Raw genomic sequence first — 25447 nt, 5'->3', positions numbered from 1 at the left:
CCCCGCCCCCCCCCCCCCCCCCAAGCCACGATTTCTGCCAGGGTTCACACCGGAATGTGGCCAGTAGCAGCCTTTCTGCCCTCTGCAGGAGCGAAGGGACAGGAGTTGCTTCCATCTGTGGAGGGGAATGAACTGGCCTGTGTCTTGCCAAAACTCATTCTCTCCCCACCACACCCAAAAAAAAAAAAAAAAAAAAAAGGCAGCTAGTCACTTCCTGCCCACACACTAAGGAAAAGCAGCTAACACCTCCAGGCTGCTGCTGGCTGCCGACATAACCCAGAACAGGCAGGAAGGGGTTAAATCCTAAGTATTAGGGTTGCCAACCCTCCAGGATTGACCTAAAGTCTCCAGGAATTAAAGATTATGTCATGGGATGAAACCTCCAGGAATACATCTAACCAAAACTGGCAATCCTACTAAGGATGCATTGTGCACCAGAGCCCAGGGAACCTGAGTACATGGCTTCAGTGAGCCCAGCCAGAGAAGTGGTGCAACAGGGGAGGGAGCAGTCTTGTGCTCCCTGGCATCAGGATGCAAGGCGAGTGTCTGTATGTGTGAGAAGAGGGTGCTGAGCCCCTGCCCTGGGAGCTTAGCACCCACCCCCTTTGTTGGTCACTGGACCCCCCAACTCACCGCTGGTGGGCAGATGTCTGGTGAGCAGGATTCTGGCCAGCAGCAGGACCTGCAATTACTGGTGGGGGGGAGGGATGGAAAATATGGGACAATTTGCCCATTTTTAAGAAAAAGTCAGAACACCTCCTGGAGTGCTTAAATATGAGACTGTCTCTTTAAAAACAGGACATCTGGTCACCCTAACTGTAAACAAACGTGAAATTTGCTGGTCTGTATTTGTTCAGATGATGAAAACAGGAATATACCTGGTGAATGTTAATTTAAATGTTAAATTCTGTCTGTTTTTGATAATTTAAAGTCCTGGCTGTTTTCAGGAAATCTGGTTTTATAGGTACACAAAATGTAACCTGGTAGTCCCTCTAGCTTTTATTTGTCTTTATTTTGATTTGTATATAACGAGGCACCTGCTAAACATCTAATGCTGACAACAGCTTAAAGTTTTTCTTTTTAAAGCTTTTTAAATGAAGAAGCTTGTTTCAAATATATTTTCTTTTTTTTTCTCACACTCAACCCCTATCTCTCCACTCCTTTCCCTTCTCACCTGCCAGTCTTCAATGGGTCCAGCAAGTCAACGAAGGAGAAAGAAACTACCCATAAACACAAAAGCAAAGAGACCACATCGGGGAAGGAAAGGAACAGTGAACACAGGGCTGAGAGCCGAAAAGACCAGGCTGCTGCTAATCACCATCCTACTACAAATATTGGCTCCTCAACGAAAGGGCTTACAGCTAACAACCACCACCCTCTTCATAGATCGGCTCAGGACTTAAGGAAACAGGTAATGTGTTGTACTCTCATTTGGGCACATGCGATTCACGTGCTCATAAAGTGCTAACCCCAGCACGCCAGCCCCCACTGAGGTAACTTTGGAATCTTTAATGTGTGGTATGAAGAAAAACAGGGAGTTGACTTTGAGTGAGAGAGAGAGAAAAAAAAAATTACGTAAATGGACAGCCCCTCATTGCAATACAATACACATTATTACTGCAGCTTCACATCACATGTGGGTGTACGTAGGGTATTCACATTTTTTTTTTTTAATGAAAACTGGCACCTTTTTTGGCCTCTCTGCTGATATTACCAACGTTGGCTGAACGCAGAGAATGACCTTTTTTTATACAGGTGATCCTTTCAGGTTACGTTTGAGAGTTGGCATCGTAGGGAAGCTTGTATTATCACCGTTTGTTGTATTGTACTTGGCCAATAGGAACTCAAGAGTCTGAGAGACTACTTGGAGCTCTTGGAAAATTATCTTCCCGTTGCCAGGATCCTAATATGACAGTCCAAACTGTTCCCGCTCTCAGTGGCAGTACCACCAAAGTCTTCATAGGGCAGCAGATTTGTTGACTTTCACTCTGCTGGAGAAGTTTTGAAGGACCAGTGGCCTGGTGGTTGTGGCTTGCTACTGACTGGCGTTCAAAGAGGAAGTGTCTCCATCCGTTTTTTGGCAGTTGGGGCAGGAGCTTCTAAAACAGCAGTTTTCAAGTAATGTTTCTTAAGTGATTTAAAAACCCATGTCAGTGCCCTTTTAAATCCTTCCACTGGTTGCCGTACGCTAATTAATTCAGTCTGAGGCTTGTTGAAGGTGGTGCATGGGATGAGAGGAGTGCAGCAGGGGGAATTTGCTGCTCTTGTGGCTTAGTTTCTCTTTTCTTAATAGATGGTTCTGTAACATCCCCTTTCAGAGATGATGATTGTTCGTTGGAGCATATTGGCTTTCCCTCTGGATATCTGGCCTCCTGTAGAGCTACAATCTGGATTTTGCATGGCCCGCCAGACCTTGGATGGGCACCTGCTAGGGTTGGGCCATTAGATATTGAAAATAGCAGAAGGCAAAAACACTGTATTCAGTGCCAAGAAAATACCTACTTAATGCAATGCTATGAATATCTTTCAGTCCCTCTTAAAATGCCCCCACCGGTTCCCTTCTGCCTCCTGAACCAAATTCAAGTTCCTCAAGCCTTGCTTTCAAGGCTCTCCATAATATACGTCCCTTCTACCTCTGCTCCTGTTCCTCCCCATCACATGCTTCTTGACTGAATGCCTCTTTCTGTCCTTTGCCTTCTTCCATGTGGCTATCTATACCGTCTCTGTACTCCTTTCTCCACCTAAGTCCCTTTTCAAAGCTCACTGCTTCAAGGCATAAGCTATAGTGTTTATATGTATTAAAACGAAGCATGCTGTTGTAACCTTTAAGATGCTTGAGCTAGGCTGCAAACAAACTGTATGGTCATTTTGTGTTTACCTTCGTCATCTTGCTCTGCCACTCGTACCACCTTCTCTCCCCCCCCCCCAACACACACGTACACCAAACTTGTCTCCTGTGCTGTCATATCCTCTTTTTTACATTAATTTAGCTTATTTCTTTGGGGCAGGCTAGTCTTTATTTTTTTTGCATAGCACCATGCATATCTAATGCTATAAATAAATAAAAAAAGAAAAGCTAAGGGGTGATCTCTAAATGTGCTGCATAAGATATATATTTCAATTTTAAATGTTTTTAAGCTTTGATCTTACTTGCTCTGAATGAACACTTGAATATTTATCAAAACTGGATAATAGCAGTACAAACTAGATACATACTGACATGTAATCTTTGTACAATACAAACATTTAGTTAATATTTTGTGGTTATAGTAAATCTTTTGTAATGTATGAATAGCATTTGTTTTTGAACCACAATAATCATAGCTAAAATCAGATTTGTGTAGTACAGAGTTTGAGCACTATAGGATTCTGACCAGGAAATTCTTTCTTTCTGTCTTTCTCTAATAGGGATTTTAGCATATGCAACTGTGAAATACTTCAAAGTTGCAGTATAAAACTAAATTAACAGTGTCAGCTATTCCTAAAGTACACTGTTGTTACTGGGGAAAATAACTCTGATTCTGAGATTGCCAAACAGCAGATTTGTATTTCACTTTCTTCTATCTAGCCTATGCTATTTAGGGGATATATGTGAAGTAACTTCCTCCAGGATTCAAGATTTTGGTTTTTTTTTTTTATTTAAATGGGGCAGTTGTGTGTATTCACAATATTAGACTCTGTCATGCTACAATAAGGAAGACACAAATGCTAAAAATGATCCTTATATATTCCTCTACTGTTCATAGTGCTATGCAAACATAAAGTAATCTGCCTCAACTATAGTGATCATCTTAACTCAAGAAAATAGAAGGGGCTCAAAGTTGAGACAGTTTTTGTAAGCTTAAAATTAAATCAGTAAAAAAACCTTAAATTTTCATCCGCAACCCAATACTAGAAAAAAACTGGCTCTCTGTATTAATCTGTTGATAACTTGACTGTTACTAGCTGAGCTATTGGAATGGGGCTGGTTACTCATATACAGTGATTTAAATGGTTGCAAAACATTAACCTTGCCAGTTAGTGCGGACAGCATTAAATTTCTGCTTCTGATGAATCTTTGTTTAATTTTTTAGTGTTTTCCAAAAAGAGGAGAGTTGTTTCATTAGAGTGCCAGCCACAGGACCATTCTATCTTCAGCATGCTTTTGCTGGTGGTGACGGCAGGGGATGATGAGGGGGTTAGTTGTCCTATAGGAAACAAAGGTAGAGAGCATCATAGACCCACAGATGTTTCTCTTTCTCTCTCTCTCTCTCTGTCTCTCTCTGGTGTTCAGTTGCTCTTGTCAATTGCACTCTCCCTGCCTTACTGTCTTCCCCCTCTCCCCCCAACTCCAAAGGGATTGTGGGGAGAGGAAATCTAGTTCAAAAGGGCCCTCTCTTGGTCTAATAGGATAATTTAGCTCTGCAAAACTCCCAAGTACGTACCAATGCAAATGAACGAATAAGCAAATGAGAAAGCTTGACATCTTATGGGACTCAAACAATTACAATTATATTTTTTTCTAATAAGCTATTTTTTTGGTGTGTGTGTGTGTGCGAGAGAGAGAGAAAGAGAGAGACTGAGGATTGATCCTAGGTGCTGTGTAAACCAATGCAAAACTAACAAACAGTCTTGAAGGAATACTTAAACATTTTAATAATAATTTTTTAAAAAGTGAGGAGAGATGCTGTGGCAGTGGTTCTCAACTTTTTTTGTCCTGGTGACCCCTTTCACATAGTTTCTGAGTGCGCTTCCCCTCCCCTTAAATTAAAAACAACTTTTATATATTTAATACCATTATAAATGCTGGAGGCAAAGTGGGGTTTGAGATGGAGGCTGACAGCTTGCAATACCCCATGTAATAAGCTCATGACCCCCTCAGAGGGTCCTGACCCCCAGTTTGAGAACCCCTGCACTATGGAATCCTGAAGGATTCTGCATCCATTGATGGCTCCTCTGTGAAGACCAAAAGATATTGCTGCAAGACTGTGTGATTGCCCCATACAGTTTAACATTAAAAGAGCAAACAAAATTTCATGTGGTAAGAGAGTACTTTGGTTGGTACCATGAACAAGAGTGGTGTGAAGACAAATATAATCAACTAAAACTGAGAGGGTAGCTGAAAACTAGACAAGTATATTGGTATGCCTGGTTTCACTGTTAGCACAAAACTTTAACGGGTGATGAAGGCTATTGTCAAATACTTTGTTACTACCTGAATTAAATTGACTTCTTTCTTATGTGCTCAGTGTAAGCACTGCCGCGGGATGGAGCTGTGTCACTACACCCCATATGGTGAACCTGAGCAGCTGGGAGTGCGGTCAATTTATTAGGCTGACTCTCAGTGTGTGTATGTTTGGTTTGGCGGTTATTGGGGGGAGACATATCAACTGTAGAAAGGTAAGAAAATGCCTACCACAATTATTTTGTTTTCTTTGGTACCAATCATCTGTTGGATCCTGAGAGACAAATACAGGCAAAGGAAGCGTAGGTGGGTGCTAGATAGACAGAATTTCACATTTGCCAATGAGAAATCTTGAATCTACCAAACACTCTGTTGATGGCTATGACCACATTCTTTGTTCCATTTGTTTCCTGTTGAAGAAGCTTATTGCAGCCTAATACAGTTTGAAGCATGGTCTGTTCTGGTCCATAAATATTTCTGTATGTAAATATGCCAGGTGCATGCTCTTTCTATGTATGGGATATAGCTGTGGGCTTCTTGGGAGGGAGGACAAGAAGAGTAAATGAAGCATCTCAAAACCGTAAAGTTGTAGCTAATCTAAAAAGATAACAGTTTGGAGGAAGTTCTCAAGTTCTCTTTAGCCTTGTAGGGTTGGCTTACTGCTGGGGAATCTAGAAGAGAAATGTATCTTCAAATGTAGAAGACATTAGTACAGGTATAATACTGAAAGCAGACCGAACACTCTTTGAAATAACTTTGTAGGGTGAACCGGGATTTAAAATGTTGCCCTCATAACATAGGGTGGAAGGTTAGATAACATTAGTCAGATGAACCCCTTCAGCTTTATAACTGGCTCTGAGAGATCTATCTTCTTGCTATGCTGAGGCATTGTAATGGCACTAACTGGTTACAGTAAGTTGCAGTTTTCATAGTAAATGCAATTTTCCAGGGGGTTATATCTTGGCAGTTTTAATTCTGGTCTAAAACTCGTAAAGGAGTTCAATGCTTTTTTTGCCTTTGGAAAGGGAAATGTTTTAGGTGTCTTATCAAAGTTGTCAGGATCCCTCTGTTCTCCCTGCATCTGTTTTTCTGAGGCCATGTGTCACAGCTACCCTCCTAAATGATTGCCTGGGATTTCCTTTAGAGCCACTACTATGTAAAAAAGCCAGAAGGGGATGCTCAAGGTACATCCTGACTGTCAGGGGCTGCCTCCACAGCTCTCCCAGGCCACAGCTGCTCCAGGGAGTGAGAAACCAAAAAGGATCTTACCCAGGTCTCGCATTCACAATTTCCCAGGTCACGGGGCAGGCTCGCAAATGGATTTTTAGTTGTCAATCGTTAAGTTTTATGTACAGTATAAGTCCCCATTTATCTAAGGTTTCAGAGTAGCAGCCGTGTTAGCCTGTATCCACAAAAAGAACAGGAGTACTTGTGGCACTTTAGAAACTAACAAATTTATTTCAGCATAAGCTTTCGTGGGCTACAGCTCACTTTTTCGGATGCACAGAATGGAACACACAGACAGGAGATATTTATACATACAGAGAACATGAAAAGGTGGAAGTATGCATACCAACTGGAAGAGTCTAATCAGTTGTGGAAATATATAAATAAAAAAGGGAACTGAACTTGGAGGCTTTAGCCTAGTTCAGTTTGAACTGCTAGTGTCAGAAGTTTGGGTTGGTTTACTTTGTTAGACTCTTCCTGTTGGTATGCATACTTCCATCTTTTCATGTTCTCTGTATGTATAAATATCTCCTGTCCGTGTGTTCAATTCTATGCATCCGAAGAAGTGAGCTGTAGCCCACGAAAGCTTATGCTGAAATAAATTTGTTAGTCTCTAAGGTGCCACAAGTACTCCTGTTCCATTTATCTAAAACACTCACAGGGAAACCTGAAACCATCCGGTAAACAGGTTCTCCTCCGAAGAAGCTGGGCTTTGGTTTCTCTAAGGGCTGGAGCCATGTGAAGAGGAGAATGCTGGCTGGTTTTAAAAGGGCACCATTCCAGCTCCAGACTCTGGAGAAACAACTGCGAAACTGTGTGGAGAGAGTGTATATATACAGTACAATCCAGGGGGCATAACTAAGAGGGAGGGCTTGTCTTGTAGAGGCTAGAGCAGCAGAATGGGAGTCAGAACTCCTAGGTTCTCCTTACCATTCTGCTGATTTCACTATGTGACCTCAGCAGGTCATTTAACCTTTTCTGTGTCTCAGTATATCCAGTAATAAAATGGTAGGCTGACCAAACAGCAAGTATGAAAAATTGGGACAGAGGGTGGGAGGTAATAGACGTCTATATAAGACAAAGCCCCAACTATCAGAATTGTCCCTATAAAATTGGGACATCTGGCCACCCTATAAAATGGAGGTAATAATACTTGTCTTTATTGCAGAGGGATTATGAAGTTTAATTATTTGAAAATGGTTTTGAAATCCTTGGAAGAACATTTATAGAGGTGCAAGGTATTAACTGAGTGCGAGTTAAGCATGGTTATACAGTATGAGCATCCATTGTCGGTACGTATATAGAAGGTCCAGACTTTGGATATCTGAGGGTTTTTTGCATTCTCATAAACTGCTGATGCCCAGTTGATAAGAATTTAAGGCTGCAGTATTTAAACTTGGCTTCCTAAATTAACTTGCTTAAATAGAAATGACTTGGTTTTCAGAAGTTCCCTTGGAAGCTAATGATCGCTGTCCGTGCTCCACACTTCTGATGGTTAGGCTGTTACTTTTAGTTTCCTAACTGGGTTTAGATGCATAACTTAAAGCACTTGAGTTGGATAATACGATGCAATAAAATATACTGTATAGAAGTAAAACTGCCCAGATATAAAACTTAAACAAGTGTCAGAACTACTGTACAAACTTCTATTCCGTATTAACAATTTTAATAGAGTGCCTCCCAAAACTCAGTATACATGATAGACTGGACCTTTCATGGCCATCGTGATCTGTTGGGTACCTAGTGTTTCAGAGAGATAGACAAACAGATGTTTGTGTTTTGAATATAAATTTCAGATTTGTAGATTTATCAATTTCAGGTCAGTAAAGGAGGGGAGTGGGTGGGTGTTCTGTGCACCTTCCGTTAATGTTAACCAACCATGTCCATCTCACTAGTTATAGTAGGTACAGGAGAGTGGCTAGTTCTTTTTAGTTACAGACTCAAGCATCCGTCCTCATGATGCTATCGATGACTTTACAGTAGATAATGAAATGGAGTAGTGTTCTTAACTAGAGATGCATGAGTCAGGTGACCTCTCCTTAAGGCAGAGGTACCTGCCTCATACTCTGAGAGCAGGCTTGACTTTATTTGTTTTCAGTTCTGGTTTTGTTTTAAAAAGTGTCCAGATCCTGCTCTTCTCTGAGTGAAATCTGTGAAATGCAGATTGCCGTAAGGGGGCCATATCCTGCAGCCTCATTAGAAGTCAGGTCTGCATGATTTGGCTTTCTGTGGGTGTCCCCATTCAAATAGTCTTTTATTAATTTACTTTTTGTTTTCTCTTCTCTTCCTTCTGCTTCCTCTACAATACTTCCGGCTTTCCAGGTTTCTAAGGTCAACGGAATCACTCGAATGTCATCTCCAGGTGCAAATGCAGCCAGTGCCAAAAAGATGAGAGAAGTCAGACCTTCACCATCCAAAACTGTGAAGTACACTGCAACAGTGACAAAGGGAACCGTCACATACACCAAAGCCAAGAAAGAACTGGTCAAGGAAACCAAACTAAATCACCACAAACCCAGTTCACCTGTTCACCATACAATCTCAGGGAAAACAGAAAGTAGCAATGCAAAAACCCGCAAACAGGTGCTATCCCTTGGAGCGTCCAAGTCTAACAATATCGCTGTTAATGGTGTCAAGGTCAATGGCAAGTTGAACCAAAAGGCATGTACTAAAGAGGTGGGGAGACAGTTGAGGGAGGGGCTGCGCAATTCTAAGAGGAGGCTGGAAGAGACGAATCATATAGACAAAATACAGTCACCCACCAAGAAAATGAAAGGGGCAGTCAGCTTGACAGAAGCTGCAAGCAAAAAGGCAGCTGTGGAAAAGCCTTTGCTGAATGGACATGTGAAAAAGGAAGTGCCAGAGAAGATTCTGGAAAGAAATAGGCCGAAAAGAGCCACTGCTGGAAAGAATACGCCAGGGAAACAAGCACACAGTAAAACTGAAAATGCCTCCTGTGAAAATCATTCTACCTCTCAAACTGAGTCCTTGCACAAGCCACACGACTCAACAGGAAAGCACGAAAAGGGTAGTAGCAAGTCTGGGTGGGCAATGATGGATGAGATTCCCATCCTTCGGCCCTCCGCGAAGGAGTTCCATGACCCGTTGATATACATTGAGTCAGTCCGAGCTCAGGTAGAGAAGTATGGGATGTGTAGGGTGATTCCTCCTGCAGACTGGAGACCTGAGTGCAAGCTGAATGATGAAATGCGGTTTGTGACACAGATTCAGCACATACACAAGCTCAGCAGGCGCTGGGGACCCAACGTGCAGCGGCTGGCCTGCATCAAGAAGCACCTCAAATCTCAGGGCATTACCATGGATGAGCTCCCACTCATTGGTAAGGGCTGTGGCTCCTGCAGGCCTTTTGCTTCGGTTTATAAGCATTATGCAGTAAATTTTGTGCTTCATTTGATTTTGTGATTAATTGAATCCTTGTGAAACTGCAGGACGCTGGATTTTTCTCTGTTTATTCATAGACCAGGTGCCATGCAAGTGGGTGCAGTGCAGGCTTCTCCATGCTGATTCACTTAAGCACATTAATGCTGCCTGATGCTTCATTGATTTTACCTAGGGCAAAAGGCTTCATAGGTGTCTACTCGAATTTCAAGACCATCTCCTTTCCCTCCCACTTACTTATAAAAATAATAAATATAAATATTAAGATTATTGATCTAAAGTTACACTGGAAGTTTTTAGGGGTTTTCCAAAGATGTTTTCTGTTACAATTTATGTAGTGCTGCTAAACTAGAAAATGAATCTTACTTTTTCCATCTCCAGAATTGTTTTTTTGAAAAAAGGAATCAACCAGCCAAACAAAAAAGAAGTCTTTGAACTGAACTGACTTCTGTTTGGTTATCCAGACACTTAAGATCACAAATTTCTAGTGACTTGCAGACATTTAACAACCATTAAGTGTCAAGAATAGGCAGTAAAATGTGGTTCATTGCAAAATGGCGGTTTCATTATTTCTCCCAGCAGGTAGCTGCCATGGCTAATGCCTGAGTGAGAATCATTTATTTAAAAGAATTCTTGGTTTATGGTCTCCTGTCAGATATGGCATAAGTAATAGAAAGGTGACAATGGCTTGTAAAGCACATACATGCTAGTTAAGGAAAACATTTTAATCTTTAGGAAAATTATCTTTAAATCTACTTTTTCTAATCAGCCTAGAAGATATATTTTTATTTAACACTTCTTTTTTAGTAACTTCTAACCAAGTTATAACTCAGAGGCATTTAACAGTACAACTTGAGGCACTGCTTTTGTAGCTGAAGCATTATTCCCTGTGAGGCTGCTCTGCACATTACTTGGTTTAAAGAAAGCTCCTTTCTTTCCACCTCAAGTGCACACACCATTTATTTCTATGTTAAAAGTTTATTTCAGTTTTCACAATATAAATCCATGAAAAAAACAAGAAAACAAACGAATTCAGACATTGCAAGATTATAATATTAACCAAGAACTCCTCTGTAATGTGCAGTACAATATTTCAACCGGATTTAAGAAAAAGGAGTAAAGATTAGTATTCTACAGTCAAATGCCTGAAGAAAAGTAGGATTGCTGTAATATTAAGTTGTGAGATCAAATACTCAAAAGTTGAGGGAATTCCGAAAGTTGAGATTACTCTAGCAGAATTAAATTGATCCTTTGGCATTTCTATTATCTGTAATGGTTGTATGTTAATAACAAGGAGTATTAAATTCATCTTACATTGGCAAGGGAAAGCGGAAAATACAACATATGTGCAATATGGCAGCGTTAACACCTATTGATGCAACATCAACTTTTTGATTAAATTTCCTGGCTCTTGTGTACCTGGTCTCACAGCTTTAAGATTGTGTTACTGTTAATCTTTACACATTTAATTTCCTACGTCTTTTAAGTTTAAAATTAAAACAAAATGTTGAAAAGAGGGAGAGGAATCTGAAGGTAATCAGAGCGTATGGATTAGAAATATATTGGTTTCAGCAGTAGAGACTTTAAATTCTTTGAGATAACAAGTATGCACAAATGCATACTCCTGCTGTAAGGACCAAATTTCATTTCCACTGAAGATCATTGAGTTTTGCCATTGACTTTAGTGGGACCGGGATGTGACCTTAAATGCACACCTGAAGATTTTTTTTTTTACATTTTTTTCACTGAGTTTGCTCAGTTTTTCGGCTTTCCTATAGTCCCAACATTGTCAAATCAAAACTTTAAAAAAAAAACAACTGTCAGATGAGACTCCTTAGTTCTTGCCAAGTCTCCAATTTCAGCTATTTGCTATGAGTCCTTTTTAAAAGAAAGAAGCGGTTAAATTTTTTTCATCAAACTTAAAATACATATTAACTTGCAGGCAGAGGCCAGCCTTTAGAAGTTTCACCCTAAAAATGAGTGTTTCAGAAAGTTATGACCATGTGAAATGGAGTTGTAACTGAAACCATTTAACAATGTTTAACGAGGGCAGGTGTTAAAAAGCATCGACAGTAGTACAGCATACTTATTCAATGAGAGAACTCAAGCTCTGACATTCTGAAGTAGCTTCCATCTTGTTGTGCTTGAGAACATTCCATTTTTAAGCATGTGATGAAGTGTTTTGAGATTGGTGATTTAAACTGAGCATGCAGATGTTTGTGTTGTATTACAAAGCTATTTAATATGAAATCGAGCCATTAACAAAATCTTTCAGAATTGAAGGGATGTTACTCAGCTTCATACAGATCATATGCCTTCCATTTGTTTGTCAACTGTGGGCATGAGCAAAAAAGCTGTGTGTTACTTGAGTGCTATTTTATGTAAAGGATTAAAAATAACAGAACAAAAACCTCTCAAACTTGTTTCCTTTCTCCTATGCTGTTGCTCTCACCACCCCTCTCCTCATGCATGGAAGTTGCACTACTTTAACTAGGAATGGTTGCTAGATAGAACATACTTTTTCTGCCCTTTGACTTACCCTAGAGCTTTGTCAAACACTTGGAAAATCGTTGCTTATTGTTTCAGCACCAGTACAAACTATCCTGTGGGCTAGGCACAGGCATTTTTGTCATCTACCCAGTGATGTGCTATCAACATTTTAATAAGGGACTCCCCCAAAAATGTTCTGCCTCAGTTGCAGCACTGTTGATAAACTTTGCAAAAATTTTCCATATGTCTCTAGGCTTCTGAGCCTTGTCACTGAGTTTGCCTCAAAGGAAGGTGCTGAAGAGTAGGGAAAAATTGTCAAGGAAGAGAATGGGGGAGATCAGAAATCTGAGAACCGCTATGAAATACTGTAAGACAGTATGGCTAATTTGCAGGAGATGCACACATACAGCTCAGATGCTGTGCTAAAGGGTATAGTAGAAGAATCTGAACAGGACACACTGTTGACTGGGCTTGAGAGGAGGTAGCTATCATCTCAGCAGTGGAGGAGTCATTTAGAATGATGATGCTTCTTTCTGTTTCACAGTACTGTTTCCAAGCCATATTAAATTCACATTAAAAGACTGCTAATCCTTAATGTTTCCATGACTTTCTCAGAATGGAAAGAGGAGATAAGGATGACTTGGGAACAGTGTTGATGATAGTAATGTTGTGTTTTTAGTTTTTTTCTATAGCAGTTGTCCTCCTTATTTATGGGCAGGTTTTGGTCAGTTTGCGAACCTTTTCTGTTGATAGTTAATTCTGTCCTTTGACTAAATGTGATACTGAGGTTTTCTTTAAAATTTTTATTTTTGGATGGAAAGTTTATCGTTAATTTGACTGTCTTTATGCTAGAATTTAAAAGCTTTTGTATAGTCCTTATTTTTTTTCTTTGATTGAAGTTTCCCAGAAAGTAATGAATCATTCTCCTGATGGTCGTGCATTTTCTAAAACTAATACACAGTGTAAAATGCAAATGACCGCCTTTACTAAATTACTAGAGGATGCCACTCTGTGGACCCATCTGGACCTTTTTACTTTAGATCAATCACATTTAATCTGTCTGAGTTGACAGAAACATATTTGTGATGCTTATGGAGATAAGAATCTCAATTTTCCTCAGTTCTTCCTCCTGGTTTTCCCCTTGTTTTTGTTTACTAATGTAGAAAAATGCATTGTTAATAGTAATACTTAGCTTATGTAATATTTTGAAAGTGTTGTACCAATGTTTAAAAACTCTGCACTACACTTGTGTAAAACTGGCTGGGAATTTTTTTTTTGTCAAAAGTGCTGATTCATCAAGACAAAAACGTTTTGTGGAAACTCAGTTTTGACTAAAGTTCACTGGGAAGGTTTCTGAGTGGATGAAATTTCAGGGAGAGTGGAGAGAGAGAGAGATTGGGGGGCATGCCCTCAGAGTAGCTGTGTATTGTTAGGTCTCCTGTATTCCACATGAATACCGTATGTTCAATCTCTGCTCTTAATCAGGAAGAGCTAGGGCTTGAACTTGTGAGGTGGCAACTGAACCCAAATTGGAGGCCAAAAGTAGCTGTGGGGAAGGTTAGTGTGAACACCAAAATATGATCCACTTAATTAATAATCTTCGCAATCCTAGTATCTTGGTCAGAACTTGGGCACTTTACAAATGGAAACACTGACTATATGACTGTTCTGTTCTGTTTTTGTATCTCCACTACTGAGGATTTTGAGAAAATGGAGTGTCCCACCTGAACAGAATTTGGTATTATATAAGTAGTAAAGAAATGTTGAACGCAGTCTGCCAAAAATTTTCCTAACTGTTTCCTGTGTTTCCCTCTTCCCTCCCCACCATTCCACACACACGGACTCCAGGAGGCTGTGAGCTAGATTTGGCCTGCTTTTTCCAGCTGATAAATGAAATGGGCGGCATGCAGCAAGTGACTGACCTAAAGAAATGGAACAAGCTGGCAGATATGCTACGCATCCCCAGAACTGCACAGGACAGGCTAGCAAAGCTGCAGGAAGCCTACTGCCAGTACTTGCTCTCCTATGACTCCCTCTCCTCTGAGGAGCACAAGAAACTAGAGAAGGAAGTCCTGCTGGAAAAGGAGATCTTAGAGAAGAGGAAAGGTCCTTTGGAGGGACATTCCGAAAACGCCTATAAGTTCCATTCCTTGCCCCGGTTCGAGCCCAAAAATGGACTCATCAATGGTGTGGTTCACAAAAACGGCTTCCGTAACAAGTTGAAAGAAGTTGATATCCCATTGAAAACGGGCAGGCGGCGACTCTTTGCTCAGGAAAAGGAGATCGAGAAGGAGGAGGAGGAGAAGGGAGTTCTTAGCGACTTACACAAGTGTATATACAAGGTAGTAAAGACCACTTCTGCTGATTTTCTTCTGTGAAAGCATTGAAGCAGATGTTCTCTGTGCTGCACTGTGGTAAGACGCAGCTGGAGTCAGTCAGTAGGCCACAGTGTTGTTCCAGCGTCAGTGGCTGGACTATTAATTGCTGCAGGCAGTTTGGTGAGGGGGTACTAACTCCATCCTGATCTTGCTGGGGCTTGACAAACTAGAAAACGTTATTTTTGTGCTACATAGAACACTAGTCCCCCTCCATCTACGGAGTTGACCCTTTTTATAAGAGATACACTAAGCAATTATCCTAGCAGACAAAACATTTGTTTTCATTTTTTAGTGACATTTAAAGTAACGTTCCACTCTCTCACGCCTGTTTCTTGCCAGTTGTTCAATGAGCAGAGTACTGCTCCCCTGATAGAGCCATCAAAACTAATGTCACTAAAAATACACAAGATTTAGAAAGTGCAAACTGAAATGCAAACGATATTTTCAACTGTGATGCCAAATTTTGCTAAGCACAAATAGTCACAATGCTTGTTCCTCCAGACTTTAAACACATCCGTTTACAAAGGATTGTTGTCTCTTTCATTGTATTTTATTGGCAGCCTCCCACTATTGAGCAAGAATTGGCATCATAACTTGCAGTGTACTTTTTAGTTAAATTGAATTGTTTAGCAGTGCTGAGAGGGAGAAATATACAGTACTTACTGTCTGTGGCCGGTAAGCTGCTATACCATTCTTCCCTCCCCAGTCTCACTCCTGTCACTATGAAATGAAAACAAATAGCATTCCAAGTGTTACTGTCCAAAGTAGTTTTTGTTGAGCTATTTAGAGACTGACTAAGCTCACGAATTTTAAAAGTTCATTCACATTTCTTCTGCCCAGCAATGCATTAGAATTTGTCAGCTGAAGAGTTTTCTGTTCTGGGGCTCCCTTCTCACTCCCGTGTTAAAACAAACTATTAATGATGTTTCTGTCACATTAAAAGATACAAGCCTTATCGAATGGCAGCTACATTAATGTGCATAGTTAAAAGGCCTTTTTTGTACTTAATATCTTGAATTTAATAACAAATGAAACATTACTAGAACATACTGAGCTGCACATACAACCTTAACAAAAGGGGAAAAAACACCACCTCACTGCTTACCACTATGAAGTCCCTAACTTACATTTTAGAGGGAGATGAGAGGTCATACACAAAGAGTAAGTCTGTGCAGAGAAATATCCTAATCAGCTGTTAGAATTAAGAGAGAAGTTCAGGAATGAACACTCTAATAATGAGCCTGAACCTGCTAAGTTCTGAATGCCTCCTGCAAAGTGCTAAATGCTCTTAAACTCTCATTGATGCACTTTCAATACCTTGTGGTAATCTCTCAGGACTTCACAATATCAGACCCAGTATAGAATCATAGAAATGTAAGACTGGAAGGAACCTTGAGAAGGCATTATGTCCTGCCCCCGGCACTGTGGCATGACGAAGTACAGGTCTAATGAAGTTTAATAAATGTACTTTTAAAATGTATATATGCTTTAGCATGTAAGCTATTTAAATATTAGTGAACTTCAGGGCTGACATGATTCATGCTGCCCCCATCTACCAAAGCAGCCAAGATACAAGAACTAAACCAGACAGGAAGTCTTGAATAACAGGGTGGTACGATAGATAACATTGCAACATGATTTCTGCTTACAGCCAAACTTGCAATCCTCCTTAAAACCACACACACAGTCAGACTCAAACCTGTTTGAAAATTGGTATGGGCCAGGGTAGAATATATAGTACAGATTTGAGAATGTTTGCTCTAGGGGTTCCAGAGACACAGCCCCCCAAAATATGACCACCTAGCCTTAAACTCTGGTTCTGTTACTAAAATCACAACATATTTTATACTTTTCTGTACAGAGGTAGGGGAAAAACATGCAGTGAGAACTGGTGTGTTGCATCAAGAACAAGCTCTGAAAACTAACTCATTTTTGGTTTTAAGATTATATTTTGTTCTTGACTTTGCAGAATGAACAGCTGCCCTGCTGTGAGTCAAGTGTGGCTCTCAGCCATAGTGTGCAGATGCCTTAGCTGAGCTGTACTATTTATGGATTAGAGCTAAGGTTGTGTGGTTTTATTATGAATGAAACAGCACTTTAACTGCAGATTCCCTGGCTTGCATAAATATATTGTTTAGGGGGAGAGTGGCATTTCTTGTCACATTAACATTCTTTTGGGGGTATGTGAGAAGACCTTAAGTGAATATTTCCTAATATTTGAGTTTTTAAGTCTTATGTTCCAGAAGGGAATAGGGATAGGAAGGTCCTATTGTGTGACAGCAACCTTAGCTCCGGTTTGAGAAAGGTTTTTGTAAATTAATAGATTTAGGGCCGGAAAGGACCATTGTGCTCATCTGTCCTTGCCTACGATACACAGGTCATAGAATTTCACCCAGTAATTCCTGCATCAAGTCTAATATCTTGTGGTTGTATTGGGGCATATTTTTAAGAAGAGACCACTCATTTTCAAGTACAGTTCTCACCAATGACATATAAAGAAGTGATAAAATATTTTGATAAAATACTTGAATAGTCTTTGGGCCAGAGAAAGAGAGAGAGAGTGTGTGACTCTGTGGCCTGGTGGCTTGAGAGGTGGGAGAACCCAAGGTTCGAGTCCCTGCTCTAATGACTATTTATACAAAGTGAAACTGCTTCAGCAGGAGATATTGATACCCCCTCCCAGAAGAGCCAACAGACTGGTGGTTAGGGCACTCACCTGGGAGGGAGAGACTGGATTCCAATCCCTGCTCTAGAGCTGGGATTCAAACCTGAGTTTCCCACACCACCACCATCTCTTCCTTCACATGCCTAACTCCCCTGGTGAGTCTAGCAGGAAAAAATCTGGGTTTGGATGTTTTGTTTGGATAATGACAAAACAATTAGTTTAAACCAAAACAATTCACTAAAAATGGCAAAAACTCACAAAATGTTTGGTTGACCTGAATTTGAGTTTTTCAGCAAAAGAAAAGTCTGAAAAATTTCATCTAGCCATAGTCTGGGCACTCCTGACTTGAGTTAATGTTCAGGACTCCTATTAAGGAGAGAAAAGGGAAAGTATATGAGCTAAGATCAAGTGTAAGTAGTCTCTTGGCCTATCCAAGGCCGTGATCAAGTGTCTTGAGGTTTTTGGTCTTTTGGCCTTGAGATGAAAACCTTGTCTGTGTCTCTTGGATCTTGAAGTAAAAATATGAATGAAGTATCACAATAGAATTTTTCCATTCAGCTGTTCTTCTGTTAAGGCTCCTCACTGCTTCAAAGATTCTGCTTAATACTTCTAAGTTCCTAGAGGATCCTTTAGTACACCTCTACCTCGATATAACGCTGACCTCGGGAGCCAAAAAATCTTACCGCGTTATAGGTGAAACCGCATTATATTGAACTTGCTTTGATCCACTGGAGTGCGCAACACCCCCTGGAGCACTGCTTTACCACGTTATATCCAAATTCATGTTATATCGGGTTGCGTTATATCGAGGTAGCGGTGTATTAACTGTTCAGATCTTCTCAGGGGCCTCAAAAGGAGTTTTGCACTTCAGTAATAATTTTGTATTGTGAGTCTGTTTTCAGCCAGCTCCATTTTAGAGTGCAAAGCCTTAAAATATTTTCTCTTAATGATCCTCAAGAAAATGGTGTCAATTTTTCATGTAGAAAGCTCATCAGCCCGTATATGTTTTGTGACTTTTGGGCCGAGGAGGAAGGATGTGAAATTTTTGATGGAAGTTCTTGATTTTCTCAATCTTTTAAATGATTCTGTCCGCTATTGTATGCAGGTTTCTTCCCTATGATAGCGCAACCGCTCATCTCAGAATTTAGAGGACATAGTTGATTTTGGAGGATCAGTCCTGAACCCTATTCTGTTTTATATGACAAAGTAGCAAGCAAACAATCTTAAACGTAAAAAGCTTCTATAGAGCATTTGTTAGCAGCTAGTCCTCAGGGAAATATATGTACAAGTTTGAAGACTGTTTGTAGGAGCAGAACAATTTGAGGACTTGTTTTAAAAGCCTGCCACAATAAAAGATTCACAAGGGCAGTAAAAGATGAAGGAAATTGCTCATTGTATCACAGGGCATCCAACTCTGAAGTTTGAGAGTCTGGGGCCCTGGGCATTTTACAGACTTCTTGTAGCAGCTAATTGCCCTGCATTCAGTTTAAAACAAAACAAAAACAAAGTGTTAGGACCCTAGATATTTTAGCAACAGACTTAGTCTCTTATAGGAAAAAAAAAATCTGCTGTGTAATTGTTCCTAGTTTACTCTTGGGTAGAGTTCGTGCTCAAACTAAGCAGAAATACAGTCTTAGCAATTTAGCAGATCCTGTTTCAACATTTAAAAACAAAAGAATCCAACTAATTAATGGTCATTTACCAGAAGTTTAGATCCCAGGGTGGTGGATTTTTAGGTTTTTCTTTATTTTTAGGTTTTTCTTTATTTTTTGAGAGGAAGAGGGTTGGCAAATGTGAAGGAAGGTATTTTGGTGTCAGAGGAAAGAGAGGGACAAGGGATAAATTTCATGTTTGTAAATCAGAAATTCCGTTTCAAGTTGGTACACATCACCATGACCAGACCAAAATATTGCAAGGTTTGGTGGCAAAGTGGCTGTCATCCTTCATGCCTCTTAGCTTTTTAAGGTTATTTTCTTAGTCTAGTATCAGAAAGGTAGCCGTGTTAGTCTGGATCTGTAAAAGCAGCAAAGAGTCCTGTGGCACCTTATAGACTAACAGATGTATTGGAGCATGAGCATTTGTGGGTGAATACCCACTTTGTCGGATGCATGATTAGTCTAGAGTGATGGAAGAACTTGAAGCACCCAAATATAGGCTGCATTTTCACCAGAGGGTATAGGCAGGTTCCAATATCCCCAAGCCTTATAGGGAGGGCGTGTTTCCTGTCTCCACACGGTCTCTTTTCCTGTAAACCTTTAACTTGGTCTCAGTTAATACTAACATAAAAACACTTCTAAGGCTTATTTTACACATTTCCAAATTTCCAACTTTGGATCATACACTGAGAACTTGACCTCCATATTTTACTAAGATCTTTGGCAGTCTGGTTGCAGATGTGTGAAGCGCTGGTGCTGTGTCTTCCTATGGATCTCTATTAGGTTGAAAATGTGTTTATTGTTATATGCGTGTGTGAGCATCTAACAATATAATATAAGAATAATATACATACGAAAGAATATTGAAAAGTTTATAGAAACAGAATAAGACAGTTCCTTGTCCCACCCAGTTTACAATCTAAAGGACATCATGCAGACAAAATAGTGGACGAAGGAAGCAAAACATTTTACTATTTTGCTTTTGTAAACTCGCACCCCCCCACCCGATACCAGTCCCTGGTCTTAATAATATTGTTATTGAACCATGCCTATCTGCCTGGTTATTGTTGTTATACATGCAATTACTGATTATAAAGTATAATATAGCTTCAGCTCATCCTTTTTGTGTCCACCTGTAATGCATGTTTTATCCTGAACAGCATGTGTTTGCACAGAAAAATAGGTTAAATAAGTTTAGGAAAAGTGTTTTAACAAGTGAGACCTTAAAAATGGAAACTGACTGGGTGCAAGTTTTAAAATATCATCTGCATAGGCTCACTTGCTGTATCAGCTGCTGCTTGCCATTATAAAAGCTGGAATCCTCTACTGCTTTTAATGGCATTTGAGATACTTGCTCCAGGAAGAAATGTATATTAGACCAGTGGACTGTGTGGTACCTATTCTTAGAGAACGTTCTGTCCTTTCCCCTCTCTGGGTCCTGGGCTGTGTAAGGTAAGGTTTGCATAGTAAATAACACTGGGGGGGAGGGGAGGAGGAGCCATTTTTATTTTCAATTTAATTGTACTCTCTTGATTCACAGGGTAGGTCTGTTTCTTTAACAACCTTTTACCGGACGGCAAGAAACATCATGAACATGTGCTTCAGCAAGGAGCCTTCGGTAGCTGAAATAGAGGTGAGGGGCAACAGAGCACCTAGGGATGGGAAATCTTTCCGTATGGAGAATTTAGGGATGGCTCTGCAAAATTAAATCACAAAGTGGCACAGTAAACTGGTTGAAGGTGTCCGATGCAGGAAGAGAATCAAGATGTTATCTCTGCTCTTTCCTCTGACATTACTTAATATTGTCAATAAAGGCACTGACAAGTTAAAGACAGGCAAGAGGGTTGGTTGGTCTTGTGGTTGAAGCACCAGCATGGGAGTCAGGGGATAGGAGTTCTGTTCTTGTCTCTGCGAAAGTCTTCCTGTGTGAGTTTGCACAAGTCACTTCACCACTCTGTTTCCCCATCTGTAAAATGGAAATAAACAGTCTCCAAAAGGAATGTTAAGTCTTAATTCATTGTTATTTTTAAAGTTCTGTATATCCATCTCTAAGAGGAGATGTTTTGTTGGAGCAACACTGAGAGTATCAGTGCACTGTAACCTTCTGTTGATTGGTGAACATTTAAAGGAATTTTCTCACTCTGTTCGTTGGACTAAACATTTACTACCGCCTTCTTCTGTTATAGCAAGAGTACTGGAGGTTAGTGGAACAGAAGGATTGCCATGTAGCGGTGCACTGTGGGAAAGTAGATACCAACACACATGGGAGCGGCTTTCCTGTGGGAAAATCTGAACCATTCTCAAGGTAAAGTTAGATAATTAACCTGGATTTTTATAGCATTTTGCCTGTTATGTTACAGCTATTCTATTCAGTACAGAAGCCATATAAGACTGTAGGTCAGAACAATGACTACAAATGTTTGAGATGTGGAGCAGCTATAAGACCAGTTTGTTTTTAATGTTGACCCATAACAGTGTGTGTGTCACTTCATTCAACAGGCATGGGTGGAACCTTACAGTCCTTCCTAATAATACAGGATCCATCCTGCGACATCTTGGTGCTGTGCCTGGTAAGCAGATTTTTCCCCTCGGTGTTCTGTGTGGTATTCGGAGACAACAATTTTGGCATTGTCTGGAGTGGCCAGAATCAATTTTGTTCTGTTTTTTGTTCTGTGCAATTTTTACTGGAGAAAGCCATGTGTACCCACTGTTTACAATTACAGAGGTGTAAGTGGCATTGTACATTTTAATGATTGGGATTGTCATGGCTACAGGGTGAACTGTGCCTTAGACACCATTCAGTCCCTCTCAAGTGCCCCCTTACATGGTAAGCCTGGCTTCCTGCACCCTACTCTGGGTGGAATCATGCAGCCCATCTACTCTTAGAATGGCTCTCTGGGCTGCAGCCCCTTGGTTTCCAACCTTGTTAACAACACAGGCCTAATTTGGTTTTGACGTGTGAGTTTCTCTTGGGGAGCCTGTCACAGCATATGTTTGCAGTGACACAGAAACAGCGTCTGCAAAACAAAGTATTATTTATTCATTCCTCAAAGGTACAAAGCATGTAGAGCAATGAGTAAAACAATAAAAGGCCTAAACTTATGCCTTACATAAGCAGGCAAGGAAAGCTTAAGTACCTCTCAGCCCTGCTAATTCCCTCTGTGGCAGGGAGAAGCACACTGCCCTGTGGCAGCATGTTCCCTGTCTGTGTGCCTCAATCAGTCTGTCAGCTTTCCCCGACATACATTGAGCAACCTCTCTTGGCTCAGCAATCCCCCTCCCCCACCCCTTTTCTAGGGTCTCTCTAGGATTCCAGTCTTTTCGCCTTAGGAAGAGCAACTCATTCCAGCCAGGAGGGAGCTAGACAAGGGATATTCAGCTTCTGCCCTTCAGAGCCTTCTCTTTGCCATTGTTTTGCTTCTTGGTTGGTTTCCCCTTTACAACTGCCTTTGATTTAACTCCTGGTCTTCAGGCAAGATAATGTCACCCAGATAAACTGGGGGGGCATATGATACCTATAAAAAACAATGCCAATCTGTCCCAGTTCTCCACAGGATACCAAACAGGCCTCCGCTTGTTGCAGCATTTTTAACCATGTTGGGTGGAGACATGATTTCCAATTTATCCTCAATCTGTTCTGTGGACACAGGCACTTTTCCTAGACCTGGAAAGGCGCTGATTTGTTTTCTAACCCATATGGATGGACATTGCCCTGGATCATTGTGTTTCAAGGCATAAAATGTGATCTGTAGGTTCAGAATTGATGAACAGTTGGGGCCATATACCTGTGGGCACTTACTTCTCCTTGTAATGTCCCTTTTAGTTATTACTTGTACATCTGTGTCAACATTTTGCCTAGGGTAATGAATGATTGAGGTATTGCTTCCGTATTTACAGAATCTAGAACACAATGCCAAGCAAAGTAATGACAAAATTTACTGTGAATATTCATTTGGACTTCATTCAAGTTTAGTGGTTTAAAGAAAAGTTCACTGAAAGCCGAATTCGCAATCACGTGTACAAATATCAGTGCTGGAGTACTATCACAGTCCGAGAATAAATACAGTTTCAAGTGACTTATTTGACCAATCAAAACTAACCTTGAATTTTGAGTATTGTTTATCAGTCCATAAAGCAGAAAATTAAAAGATATTTGAGTAACTAATGAATTCAATGCCATTGCAATCGCCTGTTAAATATTTTGAGCTGAAAAAGTCTAAATTTGTTTAATATATTATTCTTTGTGAATTATTCACTCTGCTGTGGTAGAGACAGAAAGTTCTTCTTCAATATGCATTGTCCATATATATTCCACTCTTGAGTACTGGGCACATGTGCACCAGGTCTAGATTCTCTTGGCCAGCGGTGTCTGTTGAGGCCGTGCTTCCAGTGGAGGACATAAAGGGTGGGTCAGCCCCAACTGCCTCTTGCTTCCTTCTTAACTCCTTTGGCTATGAATTGGAACTTAGTGTCCCAAGTCTCTTTGCTCCACTGTGAACTATGTAAATTGTTAGTTAGTGATTAGTTTTTAGTGTTAGTAATATGATATCATTTCCTTTCTCCCTTTTTTGCTTGCCGGTGAGGGGAAGGGCAATCACTCTGTCTGGGTATGGCTACACTGCACCGAGAGGTGTGATTTGGGGGGAGGGATAGCTCAGTGGTTTGAACATTGGCCTGCTAAACCCAGGGTTGTGAGTTCAATCCTTGAGAGGGCCATTTAGGGAACTGGGCTAATCCGTCTGGGGATTGGTCCTGCTTTGAATCTATAACACTGCTCTACAGCCAAAATGCTTCTGAAATAAATGTAGTCAAACTTCACTAATTCTGGGTCACTGAGAATGAAAATGATGCTTAAAATGTGCTCGATTGGCTCTAGTCTAGCTGTTGGGCTCCAGACTACAGCAGTGGAATCTCCTGGCGGTGATGTTAGGATTTCCTTGTTTCCGTGACCGTCAAAAGGATCTTGTCCCATTCTTCTTCATGGAAGGTGATCTTGTAGTCTGCAACAACATCGATGGTGTGATGGCAGCTCTCAACATCGTTCACGATCCAGATGAGTGGAGACTTCATTGATTCATCGAAGACGAGTCTAAAGCTCTTTTGCTGCATAATGGCATGTTGCCATCAATTCCAGTTGGTCATGCAGTCCATATGAAGGAAACCTATGACAACATGAAACAACTTTTGAAGTGCATAATATACCAACATCAAGTCGCAGCTTTGTGGCGATTTGAAGGTTGTTGCTCCTTGCTTGGTCTGCGCAGACTGGATACACAAAGCTCTGTGAATGGGATAGTCGTGCAAGAGATTCCCACTACATCAAGAAAGATTGGCCACTCCGACAATCATTGGAGCCTGGGAGGAAAAGTGTTCAGCATCCACTACTTGTTGAATCAAGGAAGATTTTGTTACCACCCTTCAACATCAAGCTGGGTCTGATGAAGAACTTTGTCAAGGCCATTGACAAAACACAGGCAGCTTTCAAGTACCTGCTTGGAAAATTTCCAAGATTAAGTGAAGCTAAGATAAAGGAAGGTCTGTCGTTGTTGGTCTCAGATTCGTGAACTTCTCGAGATGATGCATTTGACCATGCAGTGCGTGGCAAGGAAAAGACGACATGGAAAGCCTTCCAGTTAGTGGCAATAATATTTCTCGGAAACAACAAGGCAGACAACAACAGGTTGTTGGTGGAAAACCTCCTCAAGGCATACAAAAGCTTGGTTGCACATTCACTAAAGATACATTTTTTGCACTCTCGTCTAGATTTTTTTCCACCCGAACTGCAGAGTAGTGAGCGACGAGCACGGCGAGCGATTTCACCAGGACGTTGCAACAATAGGAGAAACGCTATCAGGGCAAATGAAGCCCATCAATGGCTTGCAGACTATTGCTGGACAGTGACAAGAGATGCTCCATTTAATGAAACAAGAGACAAGCCAAGAAGCGCCGAGTAGACACTGAATAGAACTAAACTATGTACATAATAGTTTTTTGCCTTTTGTTTCATAATACATTTTATTTATATAACCCTTTTGTTGATTTTAAAGCTGCTTTACATTAAATACCAGACAGGAGAAATATTTCATGTAAAGCAACCATAAACACATGAAAAGACCTAGGTTTACAATTTATGATTAAAACTGTACTATCTACACAATATACATCGACATAAAATGTAAAAATGTAAATATCTTAGAAACAGTAGCCAATCAATTGTTTTAATTGTCATATTTGAATTCAGCACATCAAAATACATAATAAATACCACATTTTATCTCTAAGCAGATGACTTCTCAAAAATTGTAGACCAGTGTAATCTATGATTGCAGCACGGGTTGGCATACCCATGCTAGCTTTACTCTTGCTAGCATGGCTAAAAATAGCAGTGAAGCTATGGCGACATAGATTGCAGCATGGGCTAGCAACCCAAGTATGGTCCCCAGTGGGCTTGTACAGCTCACATTGCCAC

General features: G+C 40.5%; 1 protein-coding gene across 1 annotated transcript in view; it reads left to right on the top strand.

The window, feature by feature from the left end:
- The window catches only part of JARID2 (jumonji and AT-rich interaction domain containing 2), a 321154-nt gene that overhangs the window by 265755 nt on the left and 29952 nt on the right, over positions 1 to 25447 (top strand). The window contains exons 6-11 of the mRNA XM_032772601.2: positions 1182 to 1411; positions 8714 to 9731; positions 14129 to 14622; positions 20519 to 20611; positions 21165 to 21283; positions 21478 to 21548. Of these exons, the coding sequence (XP_032628492.1) occupies positions 1182 to 1411; positions 8714 to 9731; positions 14129 to 14622; positions 20519 to 20611; positions 21165 to 21283; positions 21478 to 21548 (2025 nt within the window). The remainder of the gene's footprint in view (positions 1 to 1181; positions 1412 to 8713; positions 9732 to 14128; positions 14623 to 20518; positions 20612 to 21164; positions 21284 to 21477; positions 21549 to 25447) is intronic.

Source organism: Chelonoidis abingdonii, chromosome 2 (genome assembly GCF_003597395.2).
Source record: "Chelonoidis abingdonii isolate Lonesome George chromosome 2, CheloAbing_2.0, whole genome shotgun sequence".
NCBI classification, from domain to species: domain Eukaryota; kingdom Metazoa; phylum Chordata; order Testudines; family Testudinidae; genus Chelonoidis; species Chelonoidis abingdonii.
This window is presented reverse-complemented; position numbering and strand designations above follow the sequence as displayed.